At 39.1% G+C, this 15,439-nt stretch overlaps 1 protein-coding gene across 1 annotated transcript in view; it reads right to left on the bottom strand.

Moving 5' to 3' along the window:
• Positions 1-7,148: 7,148 nt before the first annotated feature.
• si:ch211-136a13.1 (HHIP-like protein 1) overlaps positions 7,149-15,439 on the bottom strand; it is a 21,388-nt gene continuing 13,097 nt past the window's right edge. Inside the window, exons 9-14 of the mRNA XM_032507239.1 lie at positions 15,068-15,194; positions 12,923-13,068; positions 12,368-12,449; positions 11,826-11,908; positions 11,227-11,580; positions 7,149-9,291 (exon numbers count right to left, since the gene is read on the bottom strand). Coding sequence (XP_032363130.1) covers positions 8,525-9,291; positions 11,227-11,580; positions 11,826-11,908; positions 12,368-12,449; positions 12,923-13,068; positions 15,068-15,194 — 1,559 coding nt within the window. The 3' untranslated portion in view covers positions 7,149-8,524. The remainder of the gene's footprint in view (positions 9,292-11,226; positions 11,581-11,825; positions 11,909-12,367; positions 12,450-12,922; positions 13,069-15,067; positions 15,195-15,439) is intronic.

Genomic DNA, 15,439 nt, shown 5'->3' with positions numbered 1-15,439 from the left:
TGTATCTGTATCTGTTTACCACATGAGTTATCTCTATCCGGATCCGTACTCAGACTGGGCGGGGCCTAAACCGGAAGTAGTAAGATTTAACCCGGAAGTGGGTCAGGTTCTCTTGAAATGTGCGGGGCTTTAACCGGTATGTTATTTAAGCATACAATTGATATGAGTTGATCAAAAATTGTTATTTTTATTGCTGATTTGAAAACTATTTACATGAAAGCATCGAGCTTCAGATCAATGGTGTTGTCATGGTAACAAACAAACTATATACAGAACGTTTTGCAACAATGAATACAACACATGCAGTTGCAATTATGAAATAAAATGTAATGAACAAGATTTTTCATACTCAATATAACCTTCTTTTTTTTAACTTTTTTATTTTTTTATGATCAGTGTGATTTTTTTTTTTGGTTCTTTTTATTTTTTTATTTCCACACCAGGAACATGTGTGTGTGTGTGTGTGTGTGTGTGTGGTGTGTGGTTGTGTGTGGTGTGTGTGTGTGTGTGTGGTGTGAGTAAGAGAGAGACAGAGAGAGAGAAGGGGCGGGGGGCAGCTGACAGTAAAAAAAAAATCTCCGATGGCGAGACGCAACGGGAGTCACATTTAAACCAGGCAGCATGTCTGAAACCCACGTTCCCCAGAAATCTATTGGTTACATGTAAGTACTATAAACCGAAGTTAAAAACAAACCTGAAGCTGAAGAAACCCTAAACGTTAACGGAACAGATCCGCAGACCCGATTGACTGCCTGCCTGACAGAGCGGGAGCGGGAGCGAGAGAGAGAGAGAGAGAGAGAGAGAGAGAGAGCAAGAGAGAGCAAGAGAGAGAAAGAGAGAGGCCGAGGGAGCGCATTTCTCCATGTTCTGTGTGTGTGTGATAGAGCCGAGCGGGTTTGTAGGCTGGGGGGGCGCTGTGGTTATCACAGAACGCTGCGCGGCCAGTTGAAGAGTTTTATTCAATCCGAGCACGGATATTGACTCATATTACTCGTACAATACTTGTACTCGGCTAAAGTCGGATACTCGGATCACCCCTAATTGATACTATAAATAAAATTGAATTTAATTGAATTGGTAGGCCAATAACAGCTCCACAATGGGAACAAAGGGGAGTTCATTGTCTAAAAGATATTTTTGGTGAGGTTGGCTTGTTACTTTTTCCTGACTTCCAAAATGCATTTGGTCTGCCACATTCCTCTTTATCATTTACCTTTGGCCTTTACCCATCCATCCTATTCAGAAGTTATTTACTGTACAGCCTAAAAACTGTGGTATGGTATCCAGGCTCTATCAGTTCTTGGTGATATCTGCCTGCGTTGCCCTTCCTATTGAGAGGATCTGGGTACGTGATTGGCCGGACCCCGCTCTCGATTGGCATAATGTATGGTGTAACATTCCAGAAGTATCTCGCAATCCAGATCATCAGCAGATTCAGTACAATGTCATGCATAGGACATATCTCACCCCTGTGAAAATGCACCACATGAAAACAATTTACAGCCGTTTACGCACATTTTGCCCAATTAAAGCACGATGCACATTTCTTCACATGTTTTGGGAGTGCTCTCCTGTTGGTCAATTCTGGAACAATATTGCATCCAAAATTTCCACCTTTAATGTTAATGAATAATGTTACCTTGCATGTTACTGTCAATGTTTTGATTATGAATGACCTGTCAGCCTTTCAGCTTTATAAAGCTCAAACACATGCTGTGTTTGCTGGACTTAAAGCTACAAAGACAATGATTGCAACCCGTTGAAAGCCACCTTATGACTTATCTGTTAGTTCATGGATCCTTTCTTTTTTAGATGTCACATACTCTCGATGGCTCGTGTGGGTGGAGCCCCGGGGAAGACTTTGGAGACTTGGCACAGCATTGCTTGAAGTCCTTGAAGTCAATGCTGTAGCCTTTTCTTTTCTTTGTGTGTGTGATTGGTCCCTTTTCTTCTGTTTCTGCATGTGTTGTTTCGTCTCCCTTCCTCTCGTTTTTCCTCTCTGTGATTTTGTGGCCCTGGGACGTCCCAGTGTGTTGTTTATAACTGTTTGTGTTATGTTTACATCATTATTTTTTCTGAATATAAAAATAAAAATTTGATTACAAAAAAAATGTAAAAACTGTGTATCTAACGTTTTTTGCATCATCTGTAAATCTGATTCATTCTTCCATATATGCAATATGAAGCATCTTTTAGATGCAAAAAGTTGTTTACATGACATGCAAGTGAATTTGGCAGCTAGGACAGAAAAACTGGAAGTGAGCCATGTCTCTGCATTGCAACTGATCCAGGCTTTACTTTTCAAGAGACTATCTCAGAGGATTTCATATGCCACATTTTAGCCCCAAGTAAGTTAAGTTGACTCCATTTAGAAGATACTGGCTCTGGATATTTTGGCCACCAAAGTCTAAGACAAATCTCAAATTCCAGTTTGTTAAAAATCAAGTAAGTGTTGGGCATTGTCCTGTTTCATCAGTCATGTAACAGCTTTTAAAACCTGCATATAATGTATGACTAACACAATCTAGACTAACAGCCAATAATTTAAAGCCATTATGACCTTTCAACTGAGAATGTGTGCATAATGTATAATAGTTGACTCGCCCATGAGTCACAGTGTGAAACAGCTGAAATTCATATTTTTTTTCTATACATACAGTATATATTGAGTGAACAGTTTGAACGTTTGTACAGTTCTGTCAGGAACATTTATGTCATGCGTAGATGACTAATTGACTGTGATAAAGTTTGCAATGAAGACGTGAACAGGAAGTGGGCCATATCTCGGTAGTGCTTTCTCTTGTCATTCAAACATGCTCGGTGGTTGGACGAGGCCTCATTTAGCTTTGCCTCTGGAAATGTTAACTGAAGCAACAACAGTTTTTTTAAAACACAAAACACCATGTGTGCCGAGATGAGTGACAGAGGCATAAGCAATGTAGCACTGGTAACACCCTTTGATAGCCCACTGTTCATTCTGTACATGTTATTTGACTGTCAAGATTAGTCTTCACAGATGAATAACCTGTCGTGATAATGTCCACTCAATCTCCATCTCATGTCCCTTGCAGTAAAACCTTCATCTCTCTAGTCTCTGTTGCAATATTCATCCATTTAGGGGCTGAACACAGAATGAAATCTGTCACATCAAGTCAACATGGATGTACTTTTCATTTTACAGGCTCCTCCTCATGCGACAGAGGTTACATCTTCATCTGTGGCAGAAATTCTCCTTCACTGCTGATTCCATTATGCTTGTTCTAATCTTGCCTGTTTAGTTTCTATTATAGGCCTGCCTGACTAACCAGGAGTGTGTTTAACTCCACTTCTTGTATCCAAGATTTTCCTGAAAGCATCGCAATGAACAACAATTCAGCCAACTAACAACAGATGTGAATCTGAATTTCTGGACTACATATTCTCTTAAACGAGTAAGGGGTCTTCTACACTAGATACACCTACAATAACAGATTCTTTGGTCACTTAAGGGCACCAGAAACAAGTTGTGAACATAACAATATCAACTTTTAAGTTTTTTAAGATGGTAAACTTGTTAGCTACCAGTTGCCTATTTACTTGTCCACCAGATATTGAGCAACTTTTAACTCAGCATTCTGCACACACAACAGGATGTCAGGTCGTAAATTTAGAACATGCTTAATATTTGCAATTTGAAATCAGTGCAGCCTGGATAGACTTCTGAGCAGATCGGGGGGTGTAAGAAAACTCTGTTAGCATACCTTACACAGCAGGAAATTCTGGCAATATAATCTTGAGAATCATCAAAAAAATCTAGCCTTTGCTGACCATTGACGGGAGGGAGGAATCAGGCCCAAAATTTGCTTGATTCTTGTGTTGCGTGTACCCTGTACACACCACAAGTATACATTTACTGGACAGTGTGCAATGATAAAATCATAGATAGCCACCACACAAACCAAATTTGTCACAAACATACCAATCAACAAATACAGCTTTGCATCCCGGACGAGCCCCCAGTTGTCACAAACTACTCAGGGAATGTGACAAGGAGGGAATCCACTCTATGCAAGGGATTTACTTAAAAAACATTATTTATTAAACTAAAGTTAACACAAAACCAACAAAAGAGTGTGAGTAGATCAGCAATAAAAGTAGAGGTATTGATGTGTGGCATGTGGTGTAGGGGTGTTGATGCAAAAGCAAGTGATGCAGGGGGAATTTCAGCTGTAGGAAAGAAAAGAGATGGGTGATCTTTTATAGCTTATATCTCTCATATGATCTTGATTTTATTCAAAAAAAGAAAAAGATTTACATCTTTCTATGCAAGTAGAGATATTCTTGGTTGAAGTGTGTTTATAATCTACAATGACATGATACACAGGATGTTTGTGACCAGACTTTAAGCCATATTTATTTGCATAAATGTTCCCACATGTCAGGCAGTGAAAAGAAACCTCATGAACAAATGTATGCACTGTAAATATTAGATAAGGCACGGAAGAGCAGAATTGACGCAGTGGTTAATCCTACTAAATACTTTAGAGATGTGGCAACTCTGGAGTCCATTTCATGTGATGTGAATTGTGTGCCTTACTTTTAAAGTGAGGAAGAGACAGATTGATATACAGAAAAGACAGGGTAGACAGATAGACACATACAAATAAGCAAGAAAGCAATAGTAACCTACATATTTGTTGTTGCTCTCTTTTCCTTTATCTCTTCGGTATATTTCTTCTCTCTCCCCTTCCTCATTTCAAAAAACCTGCTTTGGTGAAGTGCAATACTTTAAAGAACACAGAAGAGTAGCACAAGGAGAAGAGAGATTGAGAGAGTGATTAAGACAGAAATAAAGAGACAGTGTGAGATAGGGAGAGCTAAATTAGGAACAAAAGACGGGACACCGGGGGGAAAAGTATTTGTGCGTGTGCTCATGCATGTGTATGCTTGTATGTTTTTGTGTCTTTGTGCAACTTTACAAAACCCCTGTGAAACCGCAGGCTGCTTAATTCAGTTTTTCCGGTTCAGTCCCTCCCCCTCATTGGCCTCTTTCTTCCATCCCGTTCTGTTTCAGAATCTTTTGGGATGTCATGAACTTATAACAATGGCTAGCTATAGATAAAAGAAGATGTATTACTTTTAGAAATAAAACAGAAATGAAGTATAATTGTAAAACTATTTTCATCAGGTTATCACATATGGGAAACACTTTCTTTTGGTAGCCGAGAATCAAAGCTTTATTTCTGCCCACTGTAATAGTCAAAATATCCCTTTCATTCCTGTAGCAGTAGGGTTTTACTGTAGATCAAGAGGACATCCTATCCATTTCTTTCGGTGTAGAACCTCTTTGGGGATATTTCGGTAGATCCACTAGATATAATACTTTGTTAGTTTGTTTGCTGGCAAAGAAAATAATCACTCTTATAACTAGTATCAACAATGGCTCCCTCTCTCCATCTTCACTCATATATATATATCAGTATATGTCTCTTTATTTGTCTTCTTAATATACAACACTAGAATTGACAGAAATGCTGTATCTCAAGCTAAAGCCAATGCTGTAATAAAAGAATCCTGCATACATAACCACACACTGTACATGCAGACACGTACAGACAGTTTACAGGAGATATGTAGAAGGATCATCATCATAAAAGGACCATATCCAAAAATTTAAAACTGCAAAGCAACGCAATTTTCATCACTGTTAACATGTTTTTTTCACCATATATCTGGGTCATCATCAGACTACTAGACTGGGTAAATAATAAACTGCATAGGGTTTGGGCTCCTCCTTGTGTTTATGTTTGAGACTGCAGGATGTTCTGTGGTGAAGTGTTTTTTGCAGTGTAGTTTCTACACTTCTACAATTTCCAGATTGTAGTGGTTGTACTGAAGTTTATTAGGGAAAGGACCTAGTGCCAATAAAAAAACAAAAAACAGCTTAAATCATTAATATTATTTATAGTGTAAATTGTGCAAACTCATTAAAACATTTTAAAAAAAAACTGACCTGTCACCCCTCATATGGAGGGTCTTATGCACATTGTCTTCCACTGGCGATACACCTATATCCATGACTGCCTCCCTCTGCTCTTAAAGAAGCAGCAACATTCCAAAAAGCACACTCGATTTGTCTACAGTGTACTGCTGAAGAAACATGTTAATAGAATAATTTTAATTTTTAATACACAATTTTGAAATGGGTTCATCTTTGATATAGCCTGAAACCGATATCTTTGTACCATATATTTTGCTTATTAACTGAAGAAGTAGACTGCTATCAACTGTCCCTGTTCATTTGCTTCAATGCCTTCTTACAGAATCTGCCTGCCTGGAGAATCTTGCTTTTGCTTCAGTCAGTTCAGGTCAGATGTGCTGCAAGTTCTTCAGACTTCATGGCAAGACTTCCTGCTCACATGCTCTCTGACACCACACAGTAAATAGCACATAACAGACAGGGATTGAAACATACTGTAAACAGACACGTGTGGTTTACACACGTGTCCTTTATTCATTCATGCCAACCTTTCTGATTGAGCAATGTGTTGCACCTTATACAGTAGTTAATTGGTGTGTAATGAGCTGTAAAGCGTTACAGTACACAGGACAAATCAGACACGTGTTTGTCTGACAGCTAGTTTGATATATGCATTTTTATTCTTTTTGACTTAAGATGTGTTAGCAATACTCAATGACTCACACTCAATATTTGTACAGATAAGTGTCTTGCTTTTTTTCCCGTTATATAAAAAAGAGTAGCTCTTTAAAGATGTGCATGGCAATGGAATAAGTTCAGTCTTCATATCATGTACAGTAGATACAAACAGTTGGGAAATCAGATTTTATTATGTGCACTATGTGAGGTTCTATTTATAGTTTTTTATTTTATTTTTTTTCACTAAAATTTCCCTTCATGAAAAAACTCCAAAGTGTACTAAGAACAGTAGTTTTATCAAACATTATCACATTTTATAGAAGCTATTAAGAAAGTGCTGCCTTCGACCTCACTGAGCAGCGATTCTTTTCCAGTTTAACCTGTCAGCACTAGAATCTGCGTATGTTTTCCTTCTGCATAAACCTTGGAAGCATAGGACATAAGATGGGAGAAAAGCTCGACCTTCCCATCAACAAAAATAAATTCTGTTCCAGAAAGCAAGAAGTTGCTAAAAATGTTAAAGCCTACAAGGGATCTTCTCCTGTGTGTTACACTTTTTCATTTGTCTGGCTAACACATTGCGATTGAAGATTGGGAATCTGACAATGCTGTCAATAATATTGGTGTTTCATTGTTTCTGTCTGTTTGATCACAGTTACAAGATAAGAAAAGTGGGACATTAAACTTTCCTCAGTCCCATAGGTTTTTCTAAGACTTGTTAGTGTTAGGAAGCACTGTGGATGATTTTGGTAACCTGTGGGAACCAAGGACACCGTCTCACTCACAGAGCCACATGATGGGAAGAACAGTTTGACAGTGAAAGTGTTTATGTGCTTATTGCTGGAGGAAAATCAATGGGAACCAACGTGGTCCATTGTTCTTCAGCACATTATAATACATCGGTTGAGAATAATAGAGAATGGCAAGGAGGTCATTTTGCAGTAAAACGTTTTTTATATCACGGGCACTCTATGCCCTCAAATGTCATTATAAAAAAGTGAAAACATTATCCAGAATGTCCAGCATTACCTTGTTATAGCTCTAGATTTGTTCATCTTAAAACTACATTCAAAAAGGTATCAAAATGCAAATTAGAAAATAGATTTGCTGAAATGATACACTATACAAATATACATATGTCTTCTTATAACACAATGGACTATTTTAAAGGGATATACTCTCTGTTTGCCTCATGGATGTCTAAAACAGAACACACAGAAAATTATTAAAGTTTATCCAAGATTCACTCAGTCCACGTTGAGCATTTTTGAGTAAGTCAAACTGAGTCAAATGCATTTAAAACATATGTGTTAATGCTTGAAGACCCCTACAAACATCAAATCATTCGGGAGTTGAACTCATCTTACAATGATCCTTCATCAACAATTGCCATCTTTGCCATGAACAATATTGTAGCATACTTTTTTAATAACCAAAATTACTTGATGTGTTCGCAAATATTACTGCAATAAAAAAGATATGACCGGGCCCTTTGTTACACAGTGGGTAAAAATGAGTGATAGGGATAGATAACTACATAATGATTTATGTATTTATATGAACTTTCACAATTGGTTTTGTTTACCTGGTTACATTTTACAAAAATCAGTGGACTGAGTGAGATTAGGAGAAACTCCCATTATAGGCTCTTCTGGAGTGTTTTTTTAAAAAATGTATCAGAGGAAGGGAAATGACAACTGAAACATCAATACAGTATGTAAAACTGGAAAACATAAAAAAAAGAAATAGAAATTGTTAGCAAAACTGACATCACCAACATAAATGCTTAAAAATGAGCAGTCTGTAAAAACCTTTCATGCCTTCTCCAAACACTATCTTCATCACTTCTTTCTTTTCTTCCTATACTTTAACTTTTCACCCTCCGCGCTAACCACATATCACCCCTACATCTTCCCCATGTGTGCAGTTGTGTTTCCCCACCCTGGATCTCTTGCACTCTAGCAGCGATCTCTCCCCGCCCTCACACTCCACATCATCCAGTAGGATCCTGACGCTGCGGTCTGCCTCCCCAAGTGCAGCCCTCTTCATCACTGCCAACGCCGTTGTGAAGCCGAGCTGTCGACACACCACACTACCTGCTTTGCTGTTGAACAGGTCATCACAAACTGTTCCCCACTCTCCACGGATAAAGATCTCCACTCTACCTCGATCTGACAAACCATCGGCGCTTACCAGTCGCACCGAGCCGGCCCGCAGCCTTCTTCCTCCTCTTCCTCTCTTGTGACCACGACCTCTTCCTTGAAGCTTCTTATGTACTTGGTTTCCCTCCCCAGCGCTTTCAAGCTTTTCTCCGAGCCATAGCCTCTCTTCCTGTGATTTAGGTAGCGTTGTGTTGAGTGGTGGTCTCTGGGGCTTGAAGCCTGATGCCGTGGGTTTCAGGTTCCAATATGGCGGCTGTGGTGTGCTCAGCGCTCCAGGAGGCTCAGGGTATCGTACAGAGGTCAGAGCCATCTGGTGTCGTTTAAGGGATGTTGTGGATGGAGTTAGAGGCTGTTGTGGTGAGGTAAAAGGTTGTGAAGTGGTAAAAGGGGCATACTGACGGGGTCTCCCATGTCTCCTGGTTGGAGGTGTGGTGATGATTGGGGTTTGAGCAATCCTAGAGAAGGCTGCAGTCATGACGGTGGTGAGATAACCTGATGGAGAGACAGAATCACCCTCTTTATTTGAATATATGTAGTTTAACAATGTGTCAAAGATGCTTATATGGTAGTTATGAAACTTCTTCCAGCAGCTGGTTACCTTAGCTTAGCATAAAAAGAAAAAAAGGAGGGGGCTGGCTCTCTCCAAAGATAACAAAATCCACCTTCCCGCTTGTTAATTACATTTTGGTTTCAGTTTCAGTTTTTTGTTTGGTTTGGTTCGAACAGATAACATTTGTTACTGCGTCCGGCAAAAAAAATCCTTATACTTATTTTTACACTTTGGTTTTTGTGCAAATGAGATAAAACATGTTAATTAGTGAGCTTTAGAGGTGCAGTTAGCTGGATTTTGTTACCGTTGGATCTGTTTCCGCCAGTTTCCAGTCTTTATGCTAAGCTAAGCTAACCAGCTGCTGGTGGTAGCTTCATGTTTATCATACAGATATGATCTTTTCATCTAAATCTCGGAAATACATCAAATAGGAATATTTTCTAACATTTTAAATATACTTTAGCAAGTACACCAAATTGTTCATTTGAGAACATGTTTTACAAAGCACAGATTTCACAAAAGCCATTTAAAGCAATGTTATCCCTGAAGACAGGCAAAGCAAAGACATAAACACAGACACACAAAGAAAATTGTCCAAACTGAAGCTGATGCAGAACAATTTATTCAAAATAAATAATGCCAAAGTACCTAATTAAATTTAAGGTAGTGCAACACATAAATAAGCACCATTGATCCTGCTTTAGACTCCTGTACCAGCCAAAGAATATAATGCAAGAAATAAAGTTGCCACGTTTGCTATTTCCCCTACCTGAGTTTGACGGTCAGTAAACAGAACATGAGCAAAAGTTAAGACATCGGTACACTAACTAACTGTACCTTTCTATAAATGTTACAACATTTCCATTTCCATTTTATAATTTAATGAGTTGAATACTACTAATCTGTTCAGAGACTTAGCACATTTTGTCTGTTTTTTGTTCTACTTTTCCAGTGCAAAGTGTGATAAGCATACATTTAATTTAGTCATTTTTATGGATTGTATAAAGTATATTTAAATAAGGCTACTTTGCCACAATAAAAACCTCAAAATAATTTTAAATAAATATGTTACTTTCTCAATTATGAATTAGATCTACTGGCTATTTTACTGTACTCTTTTTTATTTCCTCACTTTAAAGGTTTTTTTAATCATTTTTTAAATTTTCACCATGCAAGAAAACACGTGAGAGCTATTGTAGGAAGCTCATCTCTAACATACTGTGCAAGCTGCAATAAAAGATTACAGACTAGTTTATGTTAATTGTTATGCTGTAAAACTAGAATGGAGCTTTGAATAAATAATGCTATAATAGCGAGTTGTGAGCTATAATTAAGTTAGTTTCTACCCTGCAGTATTTTAAACTGATATTAGACCAACATTGGGTTCAAAAAAGTAAAACAAAAAGCCAAATCATATTTACATTAATCCAACTTAGCTGCCAAACCACATTATTTAATATTTTCTATTTCTATATGATAATTTGTAAAGGTGAGTCATTAGGCGGCCTGTGACTGACATTTGTAAGACTGCTGCAGAAATCCTGTGTAACTGTAATGTACAGTTTTCTCATTTAAAAGTGATTTGATTTGATCAAAGAGGCTAGTTATATTAATCGTTGAAGGTAAGTAAATTGCACAGCATAGTTAATTTAGCTATTAGCATGTTAAAATGTAAAGCAAAAACAAAGCGAAGAAGAAGGAACCACCTGGTTTGACACTGTTGGCTTCACCGCGCATCAAGACACATGTTTGTGTGGGTTTACCGGTGGGTTTTATGTTAGTCCTAACAGTCGATTTAGTGGTTATGTAAAGAGTGGACCTAGTGGTTGGGTAATCAGTGGAGCTGGCTTGGTAAACAGGTGCACCAGTAGGCCTACCAGTGGGTGTGGTTGTGGCGGGGGTTGTTGCCATGGACATCTGGACAGGTACGGTTGATGATTTTATTGCTGTTGCTAAAGTTGTTTTTATTGTTGTTGTCGCTTTTATAGTTGGTTTTGTGGGCGCTGGGGGGGGTTTTCTCGTTGTTTTTCGTATTGTCTGTAATGTTGTTTTTCTTGTTGTTGCTGTTGGTGGTGGTAGTGGCATTTTTCTTGTTGTTCTTGTTGGCATTGGTGGTTTTATTATTATTATAGGTGACTTTCTTCTTGGTGGTGTTTTGGTTGTTGTTGTAGTTTTTCTTGTGGTTGTTGTGGGTACAGGCGTGGTGCTTGGCTTCTTGTTGATTACGAACTCTGCAAAGAAAGGAAGAAATAAAGACATGTGAGCAGTGTCAAACAGCCTCTCCAGAATTTGATGTCCATAATGATGCACATTAACAAGATAATCAGAATTATAGACACAATTATTTGATGAGGTTTTGGTAGAGTACACAGGGCTGAGAGTCTAATGTTTCTATAAAGAACAACAACAAACAAAAACTGGAAAAAAAAACATTGACAAAACTAAAAGTGGAACAGAGGTTAACCATTTGAATTACCTTCTTTGGGGTAGAAGTGAATCAATTTTCCTTTTATCTTTACAGGTGATGGCTTGATGCTGCATTTTCCTGGTGCTGCTCGCCTATGTGGTCAGGAGAGAAAAGAATGAGCACACACATGCAACCTATTACATAATTTTTTAGCTTTGAAGAATTGTTTGTGTATTCTCAGCTATTCTACCTTAATTAGAGCTAGACTGGACCGCCTTGGTAGCCGAGTGATTACAGCTTGTATCACTTAACCGGTTTAATTACAGCTGGTGAACTTTGTTGCATGTCATACCTTTCTCTCTCTCTCTCCCCATTTTCTGTCTCTCCTTGGTAAATTGTTGGGGCTTATCACTGATACATTTGTATCCACGTATATAGCAGTCAATGAAAAACAATAAAAGTCAGTTTAGTTTAGTCCAAGTCTATGTACAGTTAGTCCCACTGACCAATGTCCCCATTGACCATCAAAGCACCTGACGGCCCAATCATAGTCCTGCTTAGCTGATAGTTTCCTTGTATTGCTGCAGGGATGGGTTGTAATGATTAGCTACCTGGAAGGGTCAACTATCTTATAGATGACTCCTGCTCTGGCTGTGGCACTCGCGGCTCCTGTGGCTAAAAAATACAGTTCACCTAGAAAGATGGACAGAGGAAAGGGAGAGAGTGAGGCAGATAGAGAGTGGTGGAGGGTAAAAGACAGACAGAGGGAGGTGTAATGAAGGTGGACAGCAGGGAGAATGGTAGGAGAGACAAAGACAGAGCAAGAAAGAGGGAGAACAATGGCAAAACAGGGGAGATAGAAATTTTTACTTTCACTTCACTGAGGCAGGAGGAGGAGATTGTTTAAGACCAGCAGCATGTGCAGGGGGGTAAGGAACCCGGGTTTCCCACGCCAAAAGCCTGTGTCATATCTACTGCGCCATCACTACCCACACCATCGCTCCACAATTTCAATCAACCAAAAAAATTACACTTGAGGAAACAAACTCTTTAACCATATCATTGAAATTTACATACATACACCACAATGACCTCATTAATGTTTACTTTTAATCACACAATATACTATATATGATACCATGATTGTTTGCATGTTGACAGGTTACCTGCTTCATCCTCTGCAAAAGAGATGATGTATTTGTAGTAACTGTTGATGAGTTTGGGGAATCTGCAGGTCTGGTCTCTTCCCATGCAGATCTCATTGTACAGCCATTCACCAGAAGTAACATTCTCCTTTAGAGACATCAGACGCCTAAACAGAAACAAACATAAGCATAAATATATAATATTTATCCCCATGAATACTTTCGTATGTACATGCATGTTTACCATATATATATGAAATTCAGCCTGTGCACAATAGCTCAATATACAGTGGGTACGGAAAGTATTCAGACCCCTTTAAATTTTTCACTCTTTGTTTCATTGCAGCCTTTTTCCAAAAATCAAAAAAGTTCATTTTATTTCTCAGTAATGTACACTCAGCAACCCATCTTGACAGAAAAAAAACAGAAATTTAGAAATTTTGCATATTTATTAAAAAACAAAACTGAAATATCACATGGTCTAAGTATTCAGACCCTTTGTTCAGTATTTAGTAGAAGCACCCTTTTGATCTAATACAGCCATGAGTCGTTTTGGGAAAGTGCAACAAGTTTTTCACATCTGGATTGGGTATCCTCTGCCATTCCTCCTTGCAGATCCTCTCCAGTTCGTCAGGTTGGATGGTAAACGTTGGTGGACAGTCATTTTCAGGTCTCTCCAGAGATGCTCAATTGGTTAAGTCAGGGCTCTGGCTGGGCCATTCAAGAACAGCCACGGAGTTGTGAAGCCACCCTTCGTTATTTTAGCGGTGTGCTTAGGGTCATTGTCTGTTGGAAGGTAAACCTTCGGCCCAGTCTGAGTCCAGAGCACTCTGAAAAGGTTTTCGTCCAGATATCCCTGTACTTGGCCGCATTCATCTTTCCCTCGATTGCAACCAGTCGTTCTGTCCCTGCGCATGAAAAACACCCCCACAGCATGATGCTGCCACCACCATGCTTCACTGTTGAGACTGTATTGGACAGGTGATGAGCAGTGCCTGGTTTTCTCCACACATACCGCTTAGAATTAAGGCCAAAAAGTTCTATCTTGGTCTCATCAGACCAGAGGATTTTATTTATCACCATCTTGGAGTCCTTCAGGTGTTTTTTAGCAAACTCCATGCGGGCTTTCATGTGTCTTGCACTGAGGAGAGGCTTCCGTCGGGCCACTCTGCCATAAAGCCCCGACTGGTGGATTGCTGCAGTGATGGTTGACTTACTACAACTTTCTCCCATCTCCCGACTGCATCTCTGGAGCTCAGCCACAGTGACCATTGGGTTCTTCTTTGCCTCTCTCACCAAGGCTCTTCTCCCCCGATAGCTCAGTTTGGCCGGACGGCCAGCTCTAGGAAGGGTTCTGGTCGTCCCAAACGTCTTCCATTTGAGGATTATGGAGGCCACTGTGCTCTTAGGAACCTTAAGTGCAGCAGAAATTTTTTTGTAACCTTGACCAGATCTGTGCCTTGCCACAATTCTGTCTCTGAGCTCTTCAGGCAGTTCCTTTGACCTCATGATTGTCATTTGCTCTGACATGCACTGTGAGCTGTAAGGTCTTATAAGACAGGTGTGTGCTTTCCTAATCAAGTCCAATCAGTAATCAAACACAGCTGGACTCAATGAAGGTGTAGAACCATCTCAAGATGATCAGAAGAAATAGACAGCACCTGAGTTACTATGAGGGTCACGGCAAAGGGTCTGAATACTTATGACCATGTGATATTTCAGTTTTTCTTTTTTAATAAATTTGCAAAAATTTTACATTTCGTTTTTTTCTGTCCAAGATGGGTGCTGAGTGTACATTACTGAGAAATAAATGAACTTTTTGATTTTTGGAAAATGGCTGCATGAAACAAAGAGTGAAAAATTTAAAGGGGTCTGAATACTTTCCGTACCCACTGTAAGTGCAGATTTTGTGGTTTTCCAGCCACATGTGCTGTATTACTTGATGTTGCATTGGCTTCATCAAAGAATTGAAGGAAAAGGTGCAGCTAAATAATCCTCACTCAAAGACAGATCTATATAATGTATTTTTCATTAGGATTTGTATTGTAATGATGTTGCAATTGCGACTTCGACAAAGTAGATCCTGGGTCTACGTAGTTATTGGCGAGAATTTGTCTCAACAAAATGTCTAAAGTTTAGATTTAAAAATGACGCAGAAACACTAACCCACTCATAAAATCCCCGAAGATGTAGAGTCCGTTGAGGTTGGGCATCTGACAGCCTCTATAGATGTATCCTCCCGTCACTGATTTGCCCAACTTGTGGGGGTAGGCAAAGATAGGCAAGATGTCATCTAGACATAGGACAACACACCAGTTTATCACCATAACAAGAAGACAAAACTATAGCGACATACTGCTGTAAACATGCATCACATTCAGAGGCATATAAAAAGTCACTTAAGCCCAAAAACTTAAATTAAAATGTAGCCGCAAGCAGCGATTCGCGGCTTTTCTCAATACCAACTTCAAAGTAATTACACACACGTGGTCCAACGTCGTTATAAAACTTATCCTGCAAGCTTTGTAATGATTGGAC

This window comes from Etheostoma spectabile, chromosome 3 (assembly GCF_008692095.1).
Source record: "Etheostoma spectabile isolate EspeVRDwgs_2016 chromosome 3, UIUC_Espe_1.0, whole genome shotgun sequence".
In the NCBI taxonomy this organism is placed as follows: Eukaryota; Metazoa; Chordata; class Actinopteri; order Perciformes; family Percidae; genus Etheostoma; species Etheostoma spectabile.
Note: the sequence above shows the minus strand (reverse complement) of the source record. Positions and strands in the feature narration are given on the sequence as shown.